General features: G+C 41.8%; 1 protein-coding gene across 5 annotated transcripts in view; it reads left to right on the top strand.

Moving 5' to 3' along the window:
• The first annotated feature begins 1300 nt into the window (after positions 1-1300).
• The window catches only part of LOC144261029 (NEDD4-binding protein 2-like 2), a 104623-nt gene continuing 86384 nt past the window's right edge, over positions 1301-19539 (top strand). For 3 of the 5 annotated variants that reach the window (XR_013345125.1, XM_077810100.1, XM_077810125.1), the window contains exons 1-3: positions 1301-1417; positions 4518-5965; positions 14262-14386. Coding sequence is in view for 3 of the 5 variants with exons in the window: in XM_077810100.1 (XP_077666226.1) it covers positions 4518-5965; positions 14262-14386 (1573 nt within the window). In the remaining 2 variants the exon portion in view is untranslated. Of the gene's footprint in view, positions 1418-4517; positions 5966-14261; positions 14426-19539 lie in introns of those variants that run through there. The other 2 variants (XM_077810140.1, XM_077810107.1) reach the window with 2 other exon arrangements.

The raw sequence follows: 19539 nt of genomic DNA, 5'->3' as shown, positions 1-19539 counted from the left end.
ACATGTAAAAAAATTGCATGGGGGCTTTTGCTCCAATGAGCTGGAGATATGGGATAGCTGTAAATTTATTGAAAAAGAAGTATGATCACTCTAGTAACTGACTTCTAGTAACCCATTATTAGGGAAGAGTGAGAGCCTAGAAGACTTGTTTACAGACTGGTTGTTCTAAAATATTAGGAGTGTGGCAAGAGATTGGAATCAGAAAATCAATCTTTTCATGAACAGCTAGAGAAAGAAGAGGCACAATTCTGAAAAATATGTAAGAGAGGCAATATAATCTGTTTTAGTACAAGACAAATGCAAGCTAAAGAAAAAGGAACTCTCTAAATCTCAGAACTCTCTAAAAAAGAAAATGTATTATGTCATTTCTTTGCATAGTAAAAGGAAATTAGTCTGCTGAAAATATACAAAGAGCCATGGGGGACAGAGGAAGACAATTATACTATATTCAAATTCATACTGACAGAGCAGTTACTAGCCAAGATCTATCACTGTAGTTTATTTTTAAGTAAAATAATCCAGCATTAAAGAGTTTTAGGAAGCAAAACCAAACTGCAGCAACCACAAATCGGAAACGGTTTCAAAATGTGATTGTAGGTATAGTCTGCAACCTTCAGCAAGTGGCCACCGAGAAGAAACCACAAACCATCACCCAGACTCAGAGCTTTTTATTTTTCTTTTAACGCTTTAATAGTGATGTAAAGAAATCACACTTATTACATGTCTGCAGTCCCACTCCATAAAACTAACACTGAAATTCTCCCTTCATCCTCTGTTACTCAGGGAGATGGGACAAGAGACTGAAACACATGCAGAACCCCCCCAGAAAACAGATCATTCACAGAGAGGTAGACTGGAAACAGTGGCCCTAAAAACCAAGCCCCAAACAGGGGTATCCCATCCCCTCCGAAACAAGGGGAGCTCCCCGCTTCCCAGTTAAGGACCCCCCAAAAAGGGGGGTCCGCACCCTACTAATAATGTCCCTTGCATGTGCCCGCCTGTCATGTCACCCCCAATGCAGGGGTCTCCTTGTGACTCATCAATGTACAAGGCATCACCCACGTAAGAGTCACCACCCCAGGAGAGACCTTCTCCCCAGCCTGCCCTGGTCCACCACGTTCAAGCAGCATCTGCCGGCGCTTCTCTGCAGACCTTTCCCGGGCGGCCCCACGCCTGAGCTGTGGCGGAAGGGCCGCCCGCGGGGCATTCTGGGCGTTGTAGTTCTAAGACCAGGCAGGGCTGCACTACAAGCCCCACACCAGGCTGCGTTCACCCCGGCGTGGCTGCTGAGGTTGCTCACGCCATATTGAGAGCGAAGCGCAATAGGAACTCCCCTCCCCCAACTGCCCGGGACTGCGCTGCTGCGAGCCGGAGGCCGGGCTAGGGCGCGGAAGGCTGTTGCTGTCTCTGCCTGGAGGTTGGTCCCTTCACCCAGCCGTGGTGATGATGAGAGGGGGGCGGCCGGTGCCGGGCGCCTCCCCCGCGTGTGAGAGGGCGCTCGAGGGTGGGTTCCCCCGAGAGCCCTGCCGGGTGGGGAGCGGGAACGGGGTGGGCCGCACAGTGCTGGTCGGGCCCCAGTGCGGGAGAAACCGAGTCAGCAGCAACACCCCCAGCCCAGAGAGACCCTGTCCCACACACACACACAGCAGCACCCCCAGCCCCGACAGAGCCTGCCGTCACACACACACAGCAGCACCCCAGCCCAGACAGAGCCTGCCGTCACACACACACAGCAGCACCCCCAGCCCAGAGAGACCATTGTCACAAACACACACACAGCAACAGCCCCAGCCCAGAGAGACCATTGTCACAAACACACACACACAGCAACAGCCCCAGCCCCAGCCCAGACAGAGCCTGCTGTCACGCACACACACACACAGCAACACCCCCAGCCCAGACACACACACACACAGCAACAGCCCCAGCCCAGACACACACACACACACACACAGCAACAGCCCCAGCCCAGGCAGAGCCTGCTGTCACACACACACACACACACACAGCAACAGCCCCAGCCCAGGCAGAGCCTGCTGTCACACACACACACACACACACACACACACACAGCAACAGCCCCAGCCCAGGCAGAGCCTGCTGTCACACACACACACAGCAACAGCCCCAGCCCAGACAGGGCCTGCTCTCTCTCTCTCTCTCTCTCACACACACACAGCAACACCCCCAGTCCAGACAGAGCCTGCTCACACACACACACAGCCCGCACAGAGCCTGCTGTCACACACACACAGTAACACCCGCTCCCCAAGCCCAGAGAGAGCCTGCTGCCACACACACAGTAATACCTCCAGCCAAGAGGGAGATAGACACGTATGGCAACACCCGCCAGCCCAGAGAAAGGTTGTCTCACATGCACAGCAGCACCCCTCCAGCCCAGAAAGAGTCTGTCTCACACACACAGCAACACCTCTCCAGCCCAGAGGGAGAGAGACTGTCACACACACAACACCCCTAACCCACAGAGAGTGCAAGCGGTGGACACACACAACAACATGCACCCGTGCACAGAGGGAGAGACTGTGTCACACACACAGCAACACCCCCTACAACCCACCCCAGAGAGAGGGAAGAGACTGCGACACACATCATTACCCCCAACTCACCGCAGAGAGAGAGAGATTGTCTTATGCCCACAGCAACACTTCCTACCCTAGAGAGAGGGGCGAGACTGACACACAGTAACACTTCTTACCCAACGCTCCACTCCACGGAGAGTGGAGAGACTGGTACAAACATCAACACCCCCCCAACCCACTTCAGAGAGAGGGGAGAGACTGTGACAAACACAACAATAGCCTGCACTCTACCTGGAGAGAGTAACATCCTCCATCCTAGCCCTAGAGACACGGGGAGGTAGTTTATAACACAGAGCAACATTCCCTGTATCATTCTTGAAGTTGGGGGATGCGGCATGGGTGACAATTGGGGAGACAAAGATGTGTGTGTACATATCTATAAATACACACCTATATACACATACAGCCTAACAATATCTGCATCCCAAGAGAGGAGAGACATTTCTTCCCTTCCCAGTCCAATCTTATCCCCAGAGTAACTCACAACGCAGAAAACAGCAAAGTTCTCTTCCCACCCCTTGAGATGGAAGAGACTAATATGCACATAGCAAAATTATTCTTATTTCCATTTTGGGGTGGCAGGTAGAGGCTAACCTTCCTCACATACAGCAAAACTTTTTTCTGTAAATGGAAGGTGAGACTATAAAAACTACTTAAAATTTCATGTTTAGATAAGGGAATCTGACTCTCCCTGCAAATTGGAGAGTTCTCTTTAATTTTATTATAGTTCAGTTATTGGATTCCTGTAACTTTCCAGAGTTCAGAAGTTTAATAAGTTACAGACAATAGTAGAATTAACCCTCTAGTAGGAACTTGAAACTGGAAATTGTCTGTTATCCACCGTCTTGTCTGATGCATTTATCGCTTTATTTCATGCCAAAAAAATAGCATATGTCTTGTCTTTAGAAAGGCAGTTGATATTACATTCTTTATATACCTCTGGAATGCCATGAAAGACCATGTATTTTTGGGTTAGGTAACTTAGTATGTAGGTGACTGGATGACACTCAGAGGAGTGATAATGGTGGCCTTTGGAGACTACTCCCTGTCATACTGACCAATATTGTGTCACTATTTCCTTGTATCCTTCCATCTGTCTGTATCCATATGTTGTCCCTTGTCTTGTACTTAGACTGTAAGCTCTTTGAGGAAAGGTCAGTCTTTTTGTTCTCCATTTGTACAGTGGCGTTTTACAGTGAGGTCCTGGTCCATGGCTGGGGCTCCTAGGTGATATGGTAATACAACTAATAATAGATTATAACTTTAATTTTTAAATCTGATCTAGTTTATTATTGATTAATAACTGGCATCTAACAGGTGTTTGTTTGGTGGGCTATGAGTTGGATTAGTCTAGTGCATATCATAGAAATTACATCACGGTGGCTCTAAGTAACATTTTGTTGGCAGTCTGAGTAGAAAGGTCAAGCATTAACTGAGCACAGACATTTGGTTATCTAATTCTTAGGAGCAATCCCTGTAGAAAAAGGACTGAAGCTTGTTGGCAAGGATGTAAGTAATTGTATTGCTAATGCCCATACTGAACCTGTCCTGTGGATAACTAGAGAATTCCAGTATTCAGGCTGCTGATCTAATTTATTTCTGAAACACTAAATTCACTTTTAAAAAATAGCTTAGCACAGATAGTAAATTGCTAATATTGTCACTGAAAGATGAGAAAAGCTCTGCACTAAAATAGTTGTTTTATTACCTACTGAAATAGGTAACTTTTATTTAAAGCCAAAACTACATTAGCCTATAGTGGATGCTTTCTTTGATGAAATGAATAACTAACTTATTTTAGTTGTGAAAGTAGATAAACTCTGATGTTACAAATTATAGCTTAGAATAACTTGTAATTTTGCATAATGTATTCTAAAGGTGTATGTACTGTTAATATTCTTGCTTTTTTTCTTTAAGATGCTTCATGCCGAATGTAAAGTAAGGCCTTTGGAATGTCAAGATGAAATTACAATTGAACCATGTTCTAAAAAAATGAAATCAACAGAAGAAGCTCATGATAAATCCTGTGATGATAGTTTCCAGGGATCTCATATGAAAACAGACACTGAGAGAATAAACAATGAATGGATACCTTTATGCATCTCTGATGACCAAGGAAAACAGGAAGTGCAGCAGAAAGAGAATGAAAATACAAATGTCTTAGAAACATCCAGTGAAGAATTCCCTTGTAATAGGCCAAGGATTATTGAGTCTACTCATTCAACGATCATGCAGAGTGTAAATCTTGCAATAAAAGACACTGAGGTTACAGAAAATAAATGCCCTTTCATTACTGAAAAAGGTGATGACGCTAATATTAAAGAAACTAGCAATAAATCATTCACAGTAAAGGCTGAAGAATATGGTACAAGCAGAGTATTTATTGGGCCCATTTACAGACCTGTGGAGGAGAACAAACAGGATGAAACCAGGAATTTCACTAAATTTAGGGCAGGCAGAGAGGAACAAAATGCTGTACTTGACCACAAAATTGACAAAGAGGAAGGAAAGAAAATTCAGACTCTCTCTTGTGATGTATCAGAAATAGATGATGAATTGTGCCAATTTTATAAAGAAATTCAGCAGCTTGAAAGTGATAAAGATGAGTTAGAAGGTCACCTACAGGAAAAAGAAACTGAATCATCTCAGGAACAATTTATACCATGTAATAAATACAGTCAGTCATCTCACGAGGATGAACAAGATACCTGGTACAGTAGAACACAATCATATTATGACAATGAACAATGTTTCTATAATGAACCAAGTGGCCAGAAGACAGGCAGTGAACCAAAATGTTTTGACAATGAAACAAATGGCTGGAGAACTGAGAATCATTTTAATTGGCAGACGGAGTCTAAATTCTGGAACCATTCAGTCCCTCAGTTTAGGCCTGGATGGCAGCCAACTCCAACACTATCTTTCATAATGCCTCAGGGTCCTCTTCCTCCTAGGTTCAACCATCATTTAGATGTTCAAACTCTTAATTCCCCACCACATCAACCAGATACTCTCCATTCTCAGAATGATGGACCTCCTCACAAGAATTATGTGGGTTACTATGGAAATAGTGGCAGTACTAACAGGAGCTGTCCGTTGTTTGATCAGAATAATAGTTATGCTGGTCATATTGATATCCATAGTACGCAAGTCTCCAGAAATGGATATAGCGACCAGGATGGATGCATGAATAATGGTTTCTGTGAAACAAGAAAAGAGTGTTGGAAAGATCCTAGAACTTACCAGATAGAGGGAATACACAATTTTAATTTTCAGCAGTTTTCAGAAGACAAGTTACGTAGGTTGCAGAAATTACTTCTAATTTTAAGAGGTCTTCCTGGCTCAGGGAAAACAACACTGTCTCGGTAAGTATATGTTGAAATAATTAATAAAAATAGAAGTCTGCTAGTTTGTTCTTGTTTTAGGTCCTGATCCTGTAAAGATTTACACAAGTAGTATTTTTGAAGTCAGTGGGACTACTCATATGTATAAGTCTTCAGAATTGAGGCCCTATTTGTTACATAGTGAAGGGGTACAGTTGTGAATATTGGAAATATTAGTCACTTCATTGTTAGCTGTTCTTTTGGTCTTTTTCAGTAAGAATGCTGATGATCACAGAAAGCTGTTTTATATTTGTTTTAAAAATATTTTTTTTCTTCTATCCAGTGACTCATGCATTCTTCCATGCTGACTCCTGAAACTCCAAATGCTTCTAATATGAAAGTTAGCCACCCTCTGGTCTTTCAAATTCCTTCCTTAAACTGTCTTCTTCCAAGTCTACTAATATTCATTTAAATTAGAAGTGCTCTTATATGCCAATAAAATAAACTTTATTGGGACACTATCAGCTTAAAAAATCTCATTCATATGAATGTTTTACATTTTCTATTATTATTTAATTTTACTAATAACACTTAAGATTAGTAGAAGTGAAAGAGACTAGAGAGAGAGAGAACACCTCTTGTTTTCGGTGTGTTTCATTTGTGAGTAATTAATTTAATAAAACTTTGTTTATAGTCACTTTCACTGTTTTTCCAGTGTAGTCATTCAGTTTCCACATTTGGTGAAGGCCTTTCCCACAACAAAAGGGGTTAGAAAAGTTTTTTAAAGGAAGGTATGCTAGTTAAACTATAGAAATTCTCAGGGACTCAAGTCTGGTATGAACTGACACCACTTTTAATTTTTTTAAAATTATTTTAATTAACTAGTTTTCAAGTACATAGTGTCTTACAACATTCTATGACAATGTGCCTGCCATCAAAGAGCATAGTTTATGAATCTGTCACATCAAAAAAACCTATATAAAGGGAACTTTTGAGTCAGTAGTTTCACTCAATTTAATAAAATCACCAGAAACAACACTTCCTGCATGATTTAAAGGAGCTTACCCTGTTAAATAGATTTGATTATCATATTACTGCATAATATTTCTTGGAACAAAAAAAAGCTCACGGTTGTAATAATTAGCATTTGTTTTTGATTTGTAAATACGCAAAAACTTCCTTTAATACTATATTTTTCTTTTCTTCTTCTAAAGGGGGAAAAAAACAATATTAAGCTTGCTAAGTCAAGCACTAAAAAGTTAGGAAATGCCAGAATTAAGTTTGTCTTAATTTGAGCCCCCTTGTGCATATGCATTGCATAGAAAAGACCCTGTTCACTTAATGAGCAGCTATTTGATATTTTGTTTCCTATGCTTTTCTTACTGTATCTTATTCAAACCCTGCTCCAAAGACAGAATTGTTAATTTCTTAATAAGCTTTTTATGGCATTTGATGCTATAGTATATGAGTGCTTCACACACCTTAATTTGTTTTCACAACACCCCTATTAGATGATGTGGTTTTATTTTCCCAATGTTACATATGGGTAGCTGAGACACAGATACTTTAAGGTCAAAAGTATCAACTAACTTTGGATGCCCAACTTGAGACACCTAGGACCTGATTATTTCAGAGCACTTAACTTTGTACGTTCAAAGAACAGCTTCCAGTGATTTTATTTGCAGTTGGGAGTGCTCAGTACGTCTGTAGATTAGACCCAAGGGTCTCAAGTGAGGCATCTAGAAAATGTGGGACACGCAATTAGTGACCATCTGTAAAAAGTTTGGTTTATGTGAAGCTTGGCAAATCCACACAGGAACTTGTTGGCAGAGGCAAGGGTAGAATCCAGTTCTCCAAGGCAGCATTCAGCTGCTTTAACTATGCTACAATTCTTTCTATTCTTGCAGTTCCCTGTCTCATTCACTACACACCTTTCAATTTCTGCAACAAAGAGTAAGGGCAGACAACAGCTCTTTTAGTTCACAACCCTAATTCATTCCCAGAGTAAGTCCATCCTGTGCTCTGAAAGAGGCATGGGTCCTGTGGAAAAAATAGTCTGTGATCATGTAATTAAAGACTGAATCCTTAATAACATTTTAAATGTAGATTTTTGAGTGTAATTTCCTAGATTTTTTTGAAAAACAAAGTGAACAAACAGAAATTTCATCATGTAACATCATATTAACACCCACCCGATTCATCAGCAGGGATGGAACCTTTGGATCTACTACACAGATCTATGCCATTTGAGCTAATGGAGTAACTGGTAGAAATAGTAGGTTGTCATCCTCTTTGCAGACCAGCACTACACAATACTGAGATGCACACTTTGCCCAGGGGATTTCATAGATATATACAGAAATCAGAGAAATGTCTGGAGGGGAATGTGGTCTAGTAGGCAAGGACTTTTCTGCTCATTCCCTCAAAGTTTGACCCCTTCTGCCTCAGTCCTATCTGTCAGTCTGCTGTCCCAGTCCTATCTGTTTCCCACCCCATTCCCCTCATCCAAGTCCCAGTCTCTACTCCTCAATCTCCTCTACTCCTCAATCCTGGTCACCACCTCCTGACTCCCTGTCCCAGTTTTCCTCTCCCAGTCTCCTTGCCAACCCATTTCCAATTCCCCCCAAACCCCATCAGCTCCTCGTTGCCAGTTTCCTTGCCTGGCCATTCCCATCCCTCCTCCTCCCCCTCTACTCCTTGTTTGATATGTCTTTCTCCCCACCCACTTTTCCCATTTCCCCTGGCTCCCAGTTCTAGTTTACCTCCTCAGTCTCCTTATCCAATCTCATTCCACACCCCGGCTCCTGGCTCTTTGCTCAGCCAGACCCAATTCTCTCCCCATTCCCTGCCTCCTCATCAAATCTTTCTCCCTCACTTCCTTCTGCCCTTTCTAATGGTTCCAAGTCTCATTGCCCAGCTAGTCCCAATTCCTCCTCCTTGCTCCCTGCCTGGTCCTCATCTAATTTCAGTTTTCTCCCCCACCCCCTTGGGAACTGGCTCCCAGATCCAACCCCCCATTTCCCACCTTGGCTCCCATTCCTAGTCCCTTTGCCCAGCCAGTCTCTTCCCCTCCCCCCTGCTACTTGTCTGTTTGCTCCCTAATCCCCTCCTCAACTCTTGTCCCCTCTGCATCTGAATCAGGCAGCTTCTTCTTCCATGCTGCCTGGGACCAAAACCACAGGATTGACATGCTTCCTGCTCTTGCTGACAGCAGCCCGGAGAAACAATTGTGGGGGAAGTACTTGCTCAGTACAGATGGAATCTTCCGGGATTTTAGCTGTGCTAGCAAGTGTCTGCTGAATAGATGTGAACTGACTTTTTTTTTTCAAAGGTTTATAACTTGGCCAGATTTGGGTTTTTATGAGGATGGCATATGGCCCACCTTTGGCATTAAGGTTACCCCCTGCCAAATTTTAAGTTCCTGCTTCAAAGCATGAGGGCACTAGAACTTCTCAGAGAAAAGGTTGCCAGAATTGCCACTCTTAGGTCAACAGAAAAGCTTCAAAAACAGACTCCAAGGAGAAACTGCTGAGCTTGAATTAATATAATTGAATTGAGTAAGCTCATCTTAATTAATTAGCCTCTTACAGTTTGTATGGAAACTTCCACCTTCTCTATGTATGTATGTATGTATAGATCTTCTTAGTGCTATATGACCCATTCCATGCATCTGATGAAGTGGGCTGTAGCCCACGAAAGCTTATGCTCTAATAAATTTGTTAGTCTAGTCTAAGGTGCCACAAGTACTCCTGTTCTTTTAGCGGATACAGACTAAGGTGGCTTCTACTCTGAAATCTATTATTTAACAGTGATTAAAACTGTGATTAGTCTCAATTAATTTTTTTTTTAGTTAATCGCATGAGTTAACTGTGATTAATCAACAACCCTAATTTTAATTTATATGTTATGACTGTTTTAATTGTGCTGTATTCAGAGTTTTGGCTGGGGGTAACCAATACATGGAAAATAAAATAATTTATTGTGTTTCTGGGATTGCAGGACTTCTGTGCCATTGTCAGTGTTGACTTTAGCAAATAGGAGAATACAGCAGAATGTGCTGGATATGTGTCAGTACAACATAAAATGCTATGTAAATTGTACATAACAATGACACTGTAAAATTTAAAATAAAACTGAAGGCCCCACATTTAGCCTTGCAGAGAGACTTGTTGAAGTCATTGGGGCTCCTCAGAGGTGCATGAATATGGCTATATGCAGCCAGTTGGTGGATTGTGGCCTAGTTATCTATGACCTGTTTCATTAAGGTAGGTACTTTATCTTAAGATAGGAGAAATTTTTGTTTGTAAGAATCTACTGAATTGTCAGTTATTGCTTGGGGAGAATAGCTACACCTGAAGTATATGTGTTTTATACAGTAGGTGAATAATATGGAAGCTGGATCTCATTGCCAAATGCAGAATTATCTTGCGCTGAATAAGAAAATCAGCTACTTGTCTGAAATCATGGCTTCCTGACTTGGAATGTAGTATCTGTAGAAGAAAGATTTTAGGGGGGTGGAAATGAAGTGCTGTCAGGCATGGGCAAAACTCACTATTTACCTTGAAGTTGTTAAAAAGGTATCAGTACTATGAGCTTTATTTGCTCAGCAGGAAACTTGTGTTCAAATTCTTATACATTTAAAATGTCATAAATTGTATTACATAAACATCTTTATCAATATGTGTAACCCTATCTATAGGGGTGGAGGAAGAAAAATAAATTGGTTAGTCTCTAAGGTGCCACTAGTACTCCTTTTCTTTTTGCGAATACAGACTAACACGGCTGCTACTCCAAAACCATTCTTAGCACAGTCTTGATCATACTACTTGCAACTTGGATCATTAGTATCTTTTGGACTTCATTATTCTTAATGCCATTATAAATTGCTATAAATGCATAAGTAATATAAATTATACACAGATTAGGTAAAAAGAAAAGGAGTACTTTTGGCATCTTAGAGACTAACAAATTTATTTGAGCATAAGCTTTCGGGAACTACAGCTGTAGCTTTTCTTTTTGCGGATACAGACTAACACGGCTGCTACTCTGAAACAGATTAGGTACTGTGTTATGAGCTTTATCTTCATGATTGATCTGGCGGAGTGGGGTGTCAGATTCCTTCTGTGGTTGAATTTTTAATGAAGATGTGTGGTTTTGTGACTGGTCTACAATGTTAGATTATATACTACTTATGATCTTGCTGACTTATCTTGCTGATGACAGTGGGTTGTGTGCACAAAGTTAAGGACAGAATTGTGTAATAACTAAACTTCTAACGAGTAAAGTTATTGCAATTTTTTATGGACAGGTATGGTAATTGAGTGTGCAAATTGACACACTTATGCTTCTACGTTATTTGTGATTTGTCCTGTTCTCTTCCTTTCTGGTCTCTAAAATGTAGGACATCCCAGAATACAATGCCCCATATGCTGCTCTATTTCTTATCCTCTGGCTACTCTGTTTCCTTTTGAGGCAATATAGCATAGCTGCCTAGATTTCCAAGAATGCACTGGTACCAATATGGTTAGGCAGTGTGATAGTTGTGGACATGTGTTGGTAGTGGCAGAAAGACTGCTGTGTACATACAAATTTAACCATGTTTACTTGAAACCTGTTAAAGTAATAGTGGGTCTAAGAAGTGGTTGATAAATATGAATATATTAAGTAGTCTCATTTTGACCCTGGGTTGAGATTTTGATTGTGCTGATGACGTAGCAGATAATTCTGTTCCTATAACTGAGCTGTAATAAATCAACCTTCCTGGTTCACAAATACGTTTTGGCATAACTAGGCAATATTGAAATGAATTTTGGATAAAACAAAAGGTTGTTAATTTTAGCTTTATTCAGAATTTAAAAATTGAAAAGAATAAAATCATTCATATAAAAATTAAGACCTCTTCTGTAGTAGCTTATTTATCACAGTAGTTGATGACAATATTAGATAAGAATATAGAATTATAAAAATGTGTGTATAGTAGATTTTGGTGACAATGAGTGCTGTGTTTTCCCAAGACAGAACTGCTTTTGCATTACTGATTTATTTGAGATTGCAGTAACATTTCCAGTGAAAATAAAATGCATATTTACGATGGTCCCATTCCCTTAAAAAGAACTGAACAGACAGGCCTCCATGGCTTCAGTGGGGCAACGTAGTGTTACTTTGGTAGATTGTGGCCTTAATTATGTACATACTATTCTTCTGATGGATCCTACAGGAGGTGCAGAGGACACTTGATGGGTTTATTTTGGGGATGATATGGCTTTTATAAAAATCATAATTCCCTGGCCCCGTATATTTGAAATCTGAAAGACACTTGATTGGTTAAATAATAATAAAGTGTTAGGATGTCTGAATGAAAAATTAGTAGTATTAAATGGATCCAATCCATGATACAATACCAAACTGGCATTGACAAATTTTAAAAGAAAATTTAAAGTGGAGAGGGAGGTGAGGTGGTTTAGGAGGATAGATTAGTAAGAGAACAGGTAAAGGAAAGAAGAGCAACAGAAGGAGAGAGAGCAGAAATTCATATAATATAAATCAGTCTCTTTTTCTTTGCCATTTCTTTAAAGCTTTTTAAGAAACCATTGTCAACCAAGATTGTTTAATGCATAGAAGTGTTGGCAAAGGTTTTATTTTAAATAAAAAATACTGTGCATCAAATAATTGTGAAATGTAAACCCTTAATTATTAAAATTAAGATATTTAATTTTTTGCATTAGGGAGTGATAGTGTGGTGATTGGATTTAGTATTACATTGATGGAGGAATGTGCTTTTTTTTTTTTCTCCTGGTTGAGCTAAGAATGCATGCAGTGACACTAAAACAGTGTTTTCCACTGAAAATTTAGGAAAGATGGAGGGTAGAGGGACTCATCAAATGATTTCTCTGTGTGACCAAAAGTGGGAGAAGTTAAATTTGGGGCGGGGGGGAGGGGGAGAGAATCAAATTGCTTGTCTTATTTTAAATTAAGTTAAAAGTGAGGGATGCTTTTAAGAAAAGCCATATGCTCTGTTGCAGTTCTGACTTTCCTCAGTAGAACAGTCTTGCAGGGTTGTTACATTGGTGCTGTTGCCACTGCCTGTTTTTCTTGCCTGTGCAACAGCAATAGAGTAATTGACGTGTAAGTCTTGTTAGTTTTACTGTGCTGCTCTGGCTAGGCATGTACTATATGCTAGAGCAGGGGTTCTCAGGACAAATTTTTTGGTGGCCTCAGAGTATGGCCACCAACTCTTGCTGATGGCTGCTCTCACGCTTTTCTCTAAAATACTTAATTATCTTTAGGAAAAACAAATACATATGCACGCTGACCAGTCCAAAAGATTGTTATTTATTTATTGCTAGATAGAAAGTCTGTTGTGAAAAGTGTTGTTAATAAACATGCCAGTATCACATTTCACAGCAGACTTACTCAGCTCTGCCAAGTCTGGGGATAAATTAAGCCCTGGATGGGGGCTGGAGCTGAAGCCCTGCAGCCGGAGCCTGGGGTCTACCGCCTCACAGCCACAGCCCGGGGCTGGAGCCCAAAGTCCCTCAGTCAGAATCTGCCGCTGTGTCACCTCAGGACGGAAGCCCAAAACCTGAGCCCCACTTGCTCCGGGAAAATGGGGAATTCATTGACTGCCAGATCCTCCAGCGTTGTGCCCCAGGTGTCTCCAGAGGGGGGCCGAGCCCAACCGCTGCTGGCAGCCCCAGCAATCAACACTAATGTGGTGCATCCAGGAGCAACAGGGAGGGGGGGAGATGCTGCTGTTTTGCCACTCACCCCCCACCCCACCCCCATCATAGTCCAGGAAGGTGTGGCCACAAGAAAGGCCCCTGGTGGCCGCATGCGGCCACTGTGGCTGCATTTGAGAAACGCTGTGCTAGAGTTGCACAGGTACAAATGAGAGAAAGAATGGTCTAGTGGTTAGGGCTCCGGTCTGTGACTCAGGAGACCCAATTCAATTCCGAACTCTACCACAAACACCCTGTGTGATTGTATCCCATGCTACCCACCTGCAAGATGGGAGTAATACTTCCCAGGAGTGTTGTGAGAATGTATACATTAAAAGATTTGGAATGTGCTCAGTTGCTGCTGTCGTGGAAATTAGGCACAAGTGTACCTCCTGTGTGAGGAAGGGAGAAAAAACAGCGAATAAAGAAACGGTGGAGAGAAAAGAAAATGCTTAATTTTGGGTTGGAAATTGTTGAGTTTCTTTTAGCTACAAAACTGAAAGTATCGAAGATCAAAAATAGTACAGCATTAAACTTCCCTATATCACTTTTTTGTTTACCCTATAAAGAATAAGTTTTGGTTAATTTGTAATGGTTTTGCTTTTTCCTTTGTTTAACAGTATTCTACTTGGTCAAAATCGTGATGGCGTGGTGTTCAGCACTGATGATTATTTTCGACAGCAAGATGGATATACATATAACGTTGCTCAGCTTGGTGATGCTCATGACTGGAACCAGAAGAGAGGTGTGAACCCAGTAGAGGAATTCTTTTAGATCTCGAATGGTTAGAATATGCATGTATAGCATAAATATATATATGCAAGTGTCAGTGGTCAGTTTACATGGAATTCACAAATACATAACTTGTACCCTTCTTTAAAACTAAAGATTCAGATGTGAGAAGACTGTAGACAAAAATCCTTTTTCTTCTTTGTGCAAAATCCACAGATCTATTACAGTGGGTACTTTATCCTGCTTTCAGGCTCAGGGCAGAACCAGATCTGTTAGTCACTGGCAGCAGGGGAATGCCCTGTGTCCTGAAGTTCCCTGCAGTGGCCAGCATCTCAGCCACCCCTCCCTGCCGCAGGACTTTTCTGTGGGAAATTCCTGTCTTTTATTTCAAAATTTTAGATTAACAGCGGGCCTCAGTAATGTTTTTGTCTAATTCCCAGTCATGTCCCAGGGCTGCACTTGATTTTGGGGCAATTGTCCCCTCAGCTCTGCATCCCTTTCTGAGGTGTTTGCATCGGATGGTAACACTGCAGGCTTCAGGGTGCAAGCTCGGTCAAGAAAAGCTAGAAGCAAAAGGAAGGCCCTTTGTCTCCTGCTCCCCCACTTACTTAGTGTCTCACTGGCTCTGCAGGCAGGATGCAGTTTCCCTCTCAGCCCAGGGACGGCAGGGTTGGCTTGTTGCCTCACCCGTTCCTGGGAAGGAAAGGAACCAGACAGTGTTGGGGAAGCCAGCTTTGCTGGGCAAGATGCAGTTCAGGCATGGTGGGGTTGCTTCAGACCCTCTTTGCCTGGTAAGAAAGGAGTCAGGTAGGACTGGAATGAAATTGGCTCCAGGGCAAGCAGCCACTCCCTTTTCACTTCTCATGGGGGGAGGGGAGTGAAGCCAGAAGGGCAGCATACTAGATGGAAGATTACATGTGAGTTCCCATAACCTACACTAGCAGCTGTGCCTGTGACTGAGGAGCTCAACTGTCTCCTCCCTGTCCCCTTCCACTTTTCTGTAGGTCACAACTGGAGTGAATCAGACAAGCGTGGATGCTGCCAACACCAGAGACAGTGGTAAAAGGCCTTTGGACCCAGCTCCCTCCCCATTGTCTCATCTCTAGAACAGCCTCCTCTAGGAATCCCTACTCCTATTCCAGGCTGAGTCCTTGGGGGAAACACTGACCTATCTGGACCATTTGGATCCCAGGCAGTAGAGAGGGGTGGAGCTCCTGGGGAAGCCTGTCTTTGAGCACCAACAGGACCTTCCTGAGAGACCTGAAAGGGAAACAGTCTCTGTCCAGCCTCTTTGAGGACAGAGGTATCGGTAGCCACTTGAAATATTTCTGGAGCAATTTAGGACCAGTTTCACTCCCCCTTCTGAAGCAGGATTATGAGGACAGATTCCCAAAGAGTGAATAAATGAATAATAAAATTGGCACAGTTTCCCCTGCTGACCTTCACAAAGTGCAGCAGGGCAGATAATCCTCTGTGAGAGTTCCTCTGCTCGTCTTCAAAGTGCAGCAGGACAGATCAGTGAAGAAAAGACTAGGCCATAGACAGGTGTTGATTCCTCTAGGCATGCACCTCCCCCCACTTAACACACATGCAAAGGGAATTCTTCCTGCTTGCAGGAGGAAGGCCAGCAGATGAAATCAGAGTTAGAAAATCAAAGATAAAATAAATTTAAACAAACAAATAACACAGCAGAAGATAGACACTGTTAGACAATAGAGTACTGAGTATTGTGAAACAATGCATAGGAGGTCTGCAGCTTCTTACCCAAGAAAAGCTGTAGCCATATACTCTTCCTTATGCACTCTGGGAAGATGTACTGAAGGGATAGGGATTTCTGGCCACACCAAAAAGACTGGGAAAGTATCATGCTGTCATTCCTAGCTGCTGCTGTGCATCACCATGCCCTAATATCCAGATTATTGTTTTCAACTTCTGTTGCAGGTTGCCATGTCTCTCGTCATTACTTCCATCACTTCCCACCAGACACATGGGCTATGGGGTGAAGGAAGAGACAGCAGCCCAGATGTGAAAGAAACAGTGGGCAGTGTGAGGCCTCTTGACTCACCATTTATTTTTTTTCTGCCCTGGCCTCCATTTTATAAGGCCAGAAGATTCCTCAATGTTCACTAGTCAATATTTAACCTGGGTTTGGTGTCAGAGATAAATGTGGCTGTTTTCCCTTGTGGTGAGGGATTCAGTGTTTTGAACTCAGAGAGATTTTTACTTGAAAGAATGGCCTCTTCACTATACAGGCTCTTTACAGCCAGCCAAGTTCAGTCAGGCATCATCTCATCGCAGCCTTCTTTGGGCATGAAAACTTTTAGGTGGCATCAGATGAACAAAAATAAAACAAATATGAACTGTCATCTGACATGCTGAGTGTCTCCCTATGCTTTCACAAGTAGCACTAACAAAAGTGGAGATTATTGCAACCTAAAAATTGCTTGGCCTAAGGGCTTCTCCCTGGAAAGAAGAAAAAGGGAGAGAAAAGGGGTTCATATTGGTTTCATGCATGTATATGGGGCTTTGGACCTTGGGATTAGATGCTCAGACAAATCAGTTTCCAGCTATTTTAGTGATACTGTGGTTCTCAGATCTGGTTAACATAGCATTGGATCTTTAGATGTCCCTATCTCACAGAAGAGATCTGCTGTTGCAAAACCAGTCCTTCCTCTGGGACCGGACAGGTTTAAAATGAATACTTGGATGAGGTGACTTATTGCTGTCATGGACTCCAAAAGAGAAGGAAACAAATAGAACTTAAACTGTGGACTGTGCACCAGTCAGTAGAATAACTACCATGTTAAATAAGTGAAACATATCCTTGAGTGGCCATAGCCTGGAGCGTTTTACTGTGAGAGCGTGAGCATCCCAGCAAAAAGGTCAAGGCTCTGTAGTATAATGTTCTCAGCGTATTCAATAAAAGGCAGTTTTTTACACATCCCAACATTAAATCTCTCTTTAGGGCATCAACCTTGCCCTAATCTCACACAGTCACAGAGTACAACCTTGGCATGTTGTCCTGCTCCTTACAGCATCGCCCAGATTGAAACCTTGCAGGAAGGGTTGTTATACTGCCTGTACATTAGAGTAGACCTCCAGATAGCTACTATCTTCAATCAGATGAGTTTCTTTTTTTTTTTAAATAAATTGAGAGCTTTTAAACTGATATTTATTATTGTAATTTTAATTCAGACAGCTGTCATAGCATCCATTCCTTAAATAAATTCAAGTAATATTCCTCCTTCAGTTAATCATCAAAGTTCAGTCCTTAGGAACGTTGACAATCTCAGGACAGAGTAGTCATGTCTCTGCTATTGATATCTGCTAGACTTCACCATATTCTGAATATTTGCTCATCCAGACTTATCCAATGCATTTTCTTTCTTTGGGCAGAAATTTTATCCACATCTTAGTGCCCAAGGAAAGATGGAGGCAATATTTATATAATTTACTTTGTTTTGGATGTCCATTTTTAAAGCATTTTCCTGCTTCCCATTGTGGTGGGACACTGTTATGAAAATCCCGTTCTAATGGATCTGTGGATCTATGCACCAAGAATAAGAAAATGTATCAATGTTTACTTGAAAATTTTCTTTCTTTAAGTAATAAGGTCCACAGATCTGGCCCACCATGGAGACAAGTGGATCATAAAGAATAGAGATGGAAATTGACATCCAAGGATTTGGGGTTGTTGCTATTGGTTAGTATTTACCTAGCTTTGCAGTAGGAGAAATTGTGTTTTTCCTCAAAGTATATTTAGCACAATCTGTAAATGTAAGTAGGTTTGAAATATCCTGGCTGTGGAAGTTATCTGAACTGGAGGGAACTTCAGGAAGTAGCACATTCCCAGGCTGCTAATGACTGATAGGTCTGGTTCTAACTCCAAGCAGGCTGAAGTACCCATTGTAAAGGATCTGTGGATCTTATTATTTTAAAAAAGGAAATTTTCAAGTAAGCACAGATAAATTTTCGTATTCCATCGAAATAGTGGAACAGCAACAGTGTAGGCTTCATCCACTGCTTCTCAATAGTGTTATGGAGAGGGACCAGCTTCAGGAGTAGAGTATAGGTTAATTGATTAATTGGCCGTTTGTTTAAAACTGCCAACTATGGTAGTTGTGGTGGATTTTCTGATATAGACACTTATTCACTTGGAATGAGACTGTAACTCATTTGGTGGCTAATCTCTTCCTGGTAATGGACAACAGTAGTTTGACTATTCTGATCCTTTAAAATCTGTCAGCAATCTTTGATACTGAGGCCACGTCTACACTACCCGTGTAGTGATCGATTTATCGGGGATTGATTTATCACATCTAGTGTAGAAACGATAAATCGATCCCCGATCGCTCTGCCGTCGACTCCGGAGCTCCACCAGGGCAAGAGGCGGAAGCAGAGTTGACGGGGGAGCGGCGGCTGTCGATCCCGTGCCGCGAGGACGCGAAGTAAGTGATTCTAAGTCGATCTAAGATACGTCAACTTTAGCTACGCTATTCTCGTAGCTGAAGTTGCGTATGTTAGATGGATCTTCCCCCCTCCCCCCCAGTGTAGACAAGGCCTGAGGTTTTGTTAACCTGCCTGTGGCCACTAGTTGAAGTTTCCTCTCCAAGGCTTTTTGTAGAGTAGGGGAAAAGGTGCTTATTTTCAATCAAATTAACTCAACTCAATTTAAAACCCAATTTAGCACCAATATAGACTTAGTTTTATATCGTTTGCTCATTTTTAGTAGGCAAAGGCTATAATTAAACCTGATAAAATTGAGCTAATGTTAATTCTGTTTAGCACTAATATACATAGTTAAACTCAATTTGAAAATAAGCACCTTTTTCCTACTCTAGACAAGGCCAAAGAGGTATTGGAGAGTGGTTCTGAACAATTGGTTATCTGTCTCTTGTAAATAGCATGACATTTTGGGACGTAGGGTCATCCTTATGCAAATGAATGCTGCTCTGCATCTTCATTTTTATCAGACCTGGATGATGATGTGTCTGTGCTATCTCAGCACCTGGCCAAGATTGGGACTTGGATGAGAATGATCTTTCTGTGTAAACCAGACAAAATAGAAGTGGCTGATGGGTTAAAGGAAACAATTATTTCTACTCCTTTTATTTGCTTGTCTTTCGTCCAAGGAAATTTAAACATGGGAATGCTCTTGGACCCCTG

This window comes from Eretmochelys imbricata, chromosome 1 (assembly GCF_965152235.1).
Source record: "Eretmochelys imbricata isolate rEreImb1 chromosome 1, rEreImb1.hap1, whole genome shotgun sequence".
Classification (NCBI taxonomy): domain Eukaryota; kingdom Metazoa; phylum Chordata; order Testudines; family Cheloniidae; genus Eretmochelys; species Eretmochelys imbricata.
Note: the sequence above shows the minus strand (reverse complement) of the source record. Positions and strands in the feature narration are given on the sequence as shown.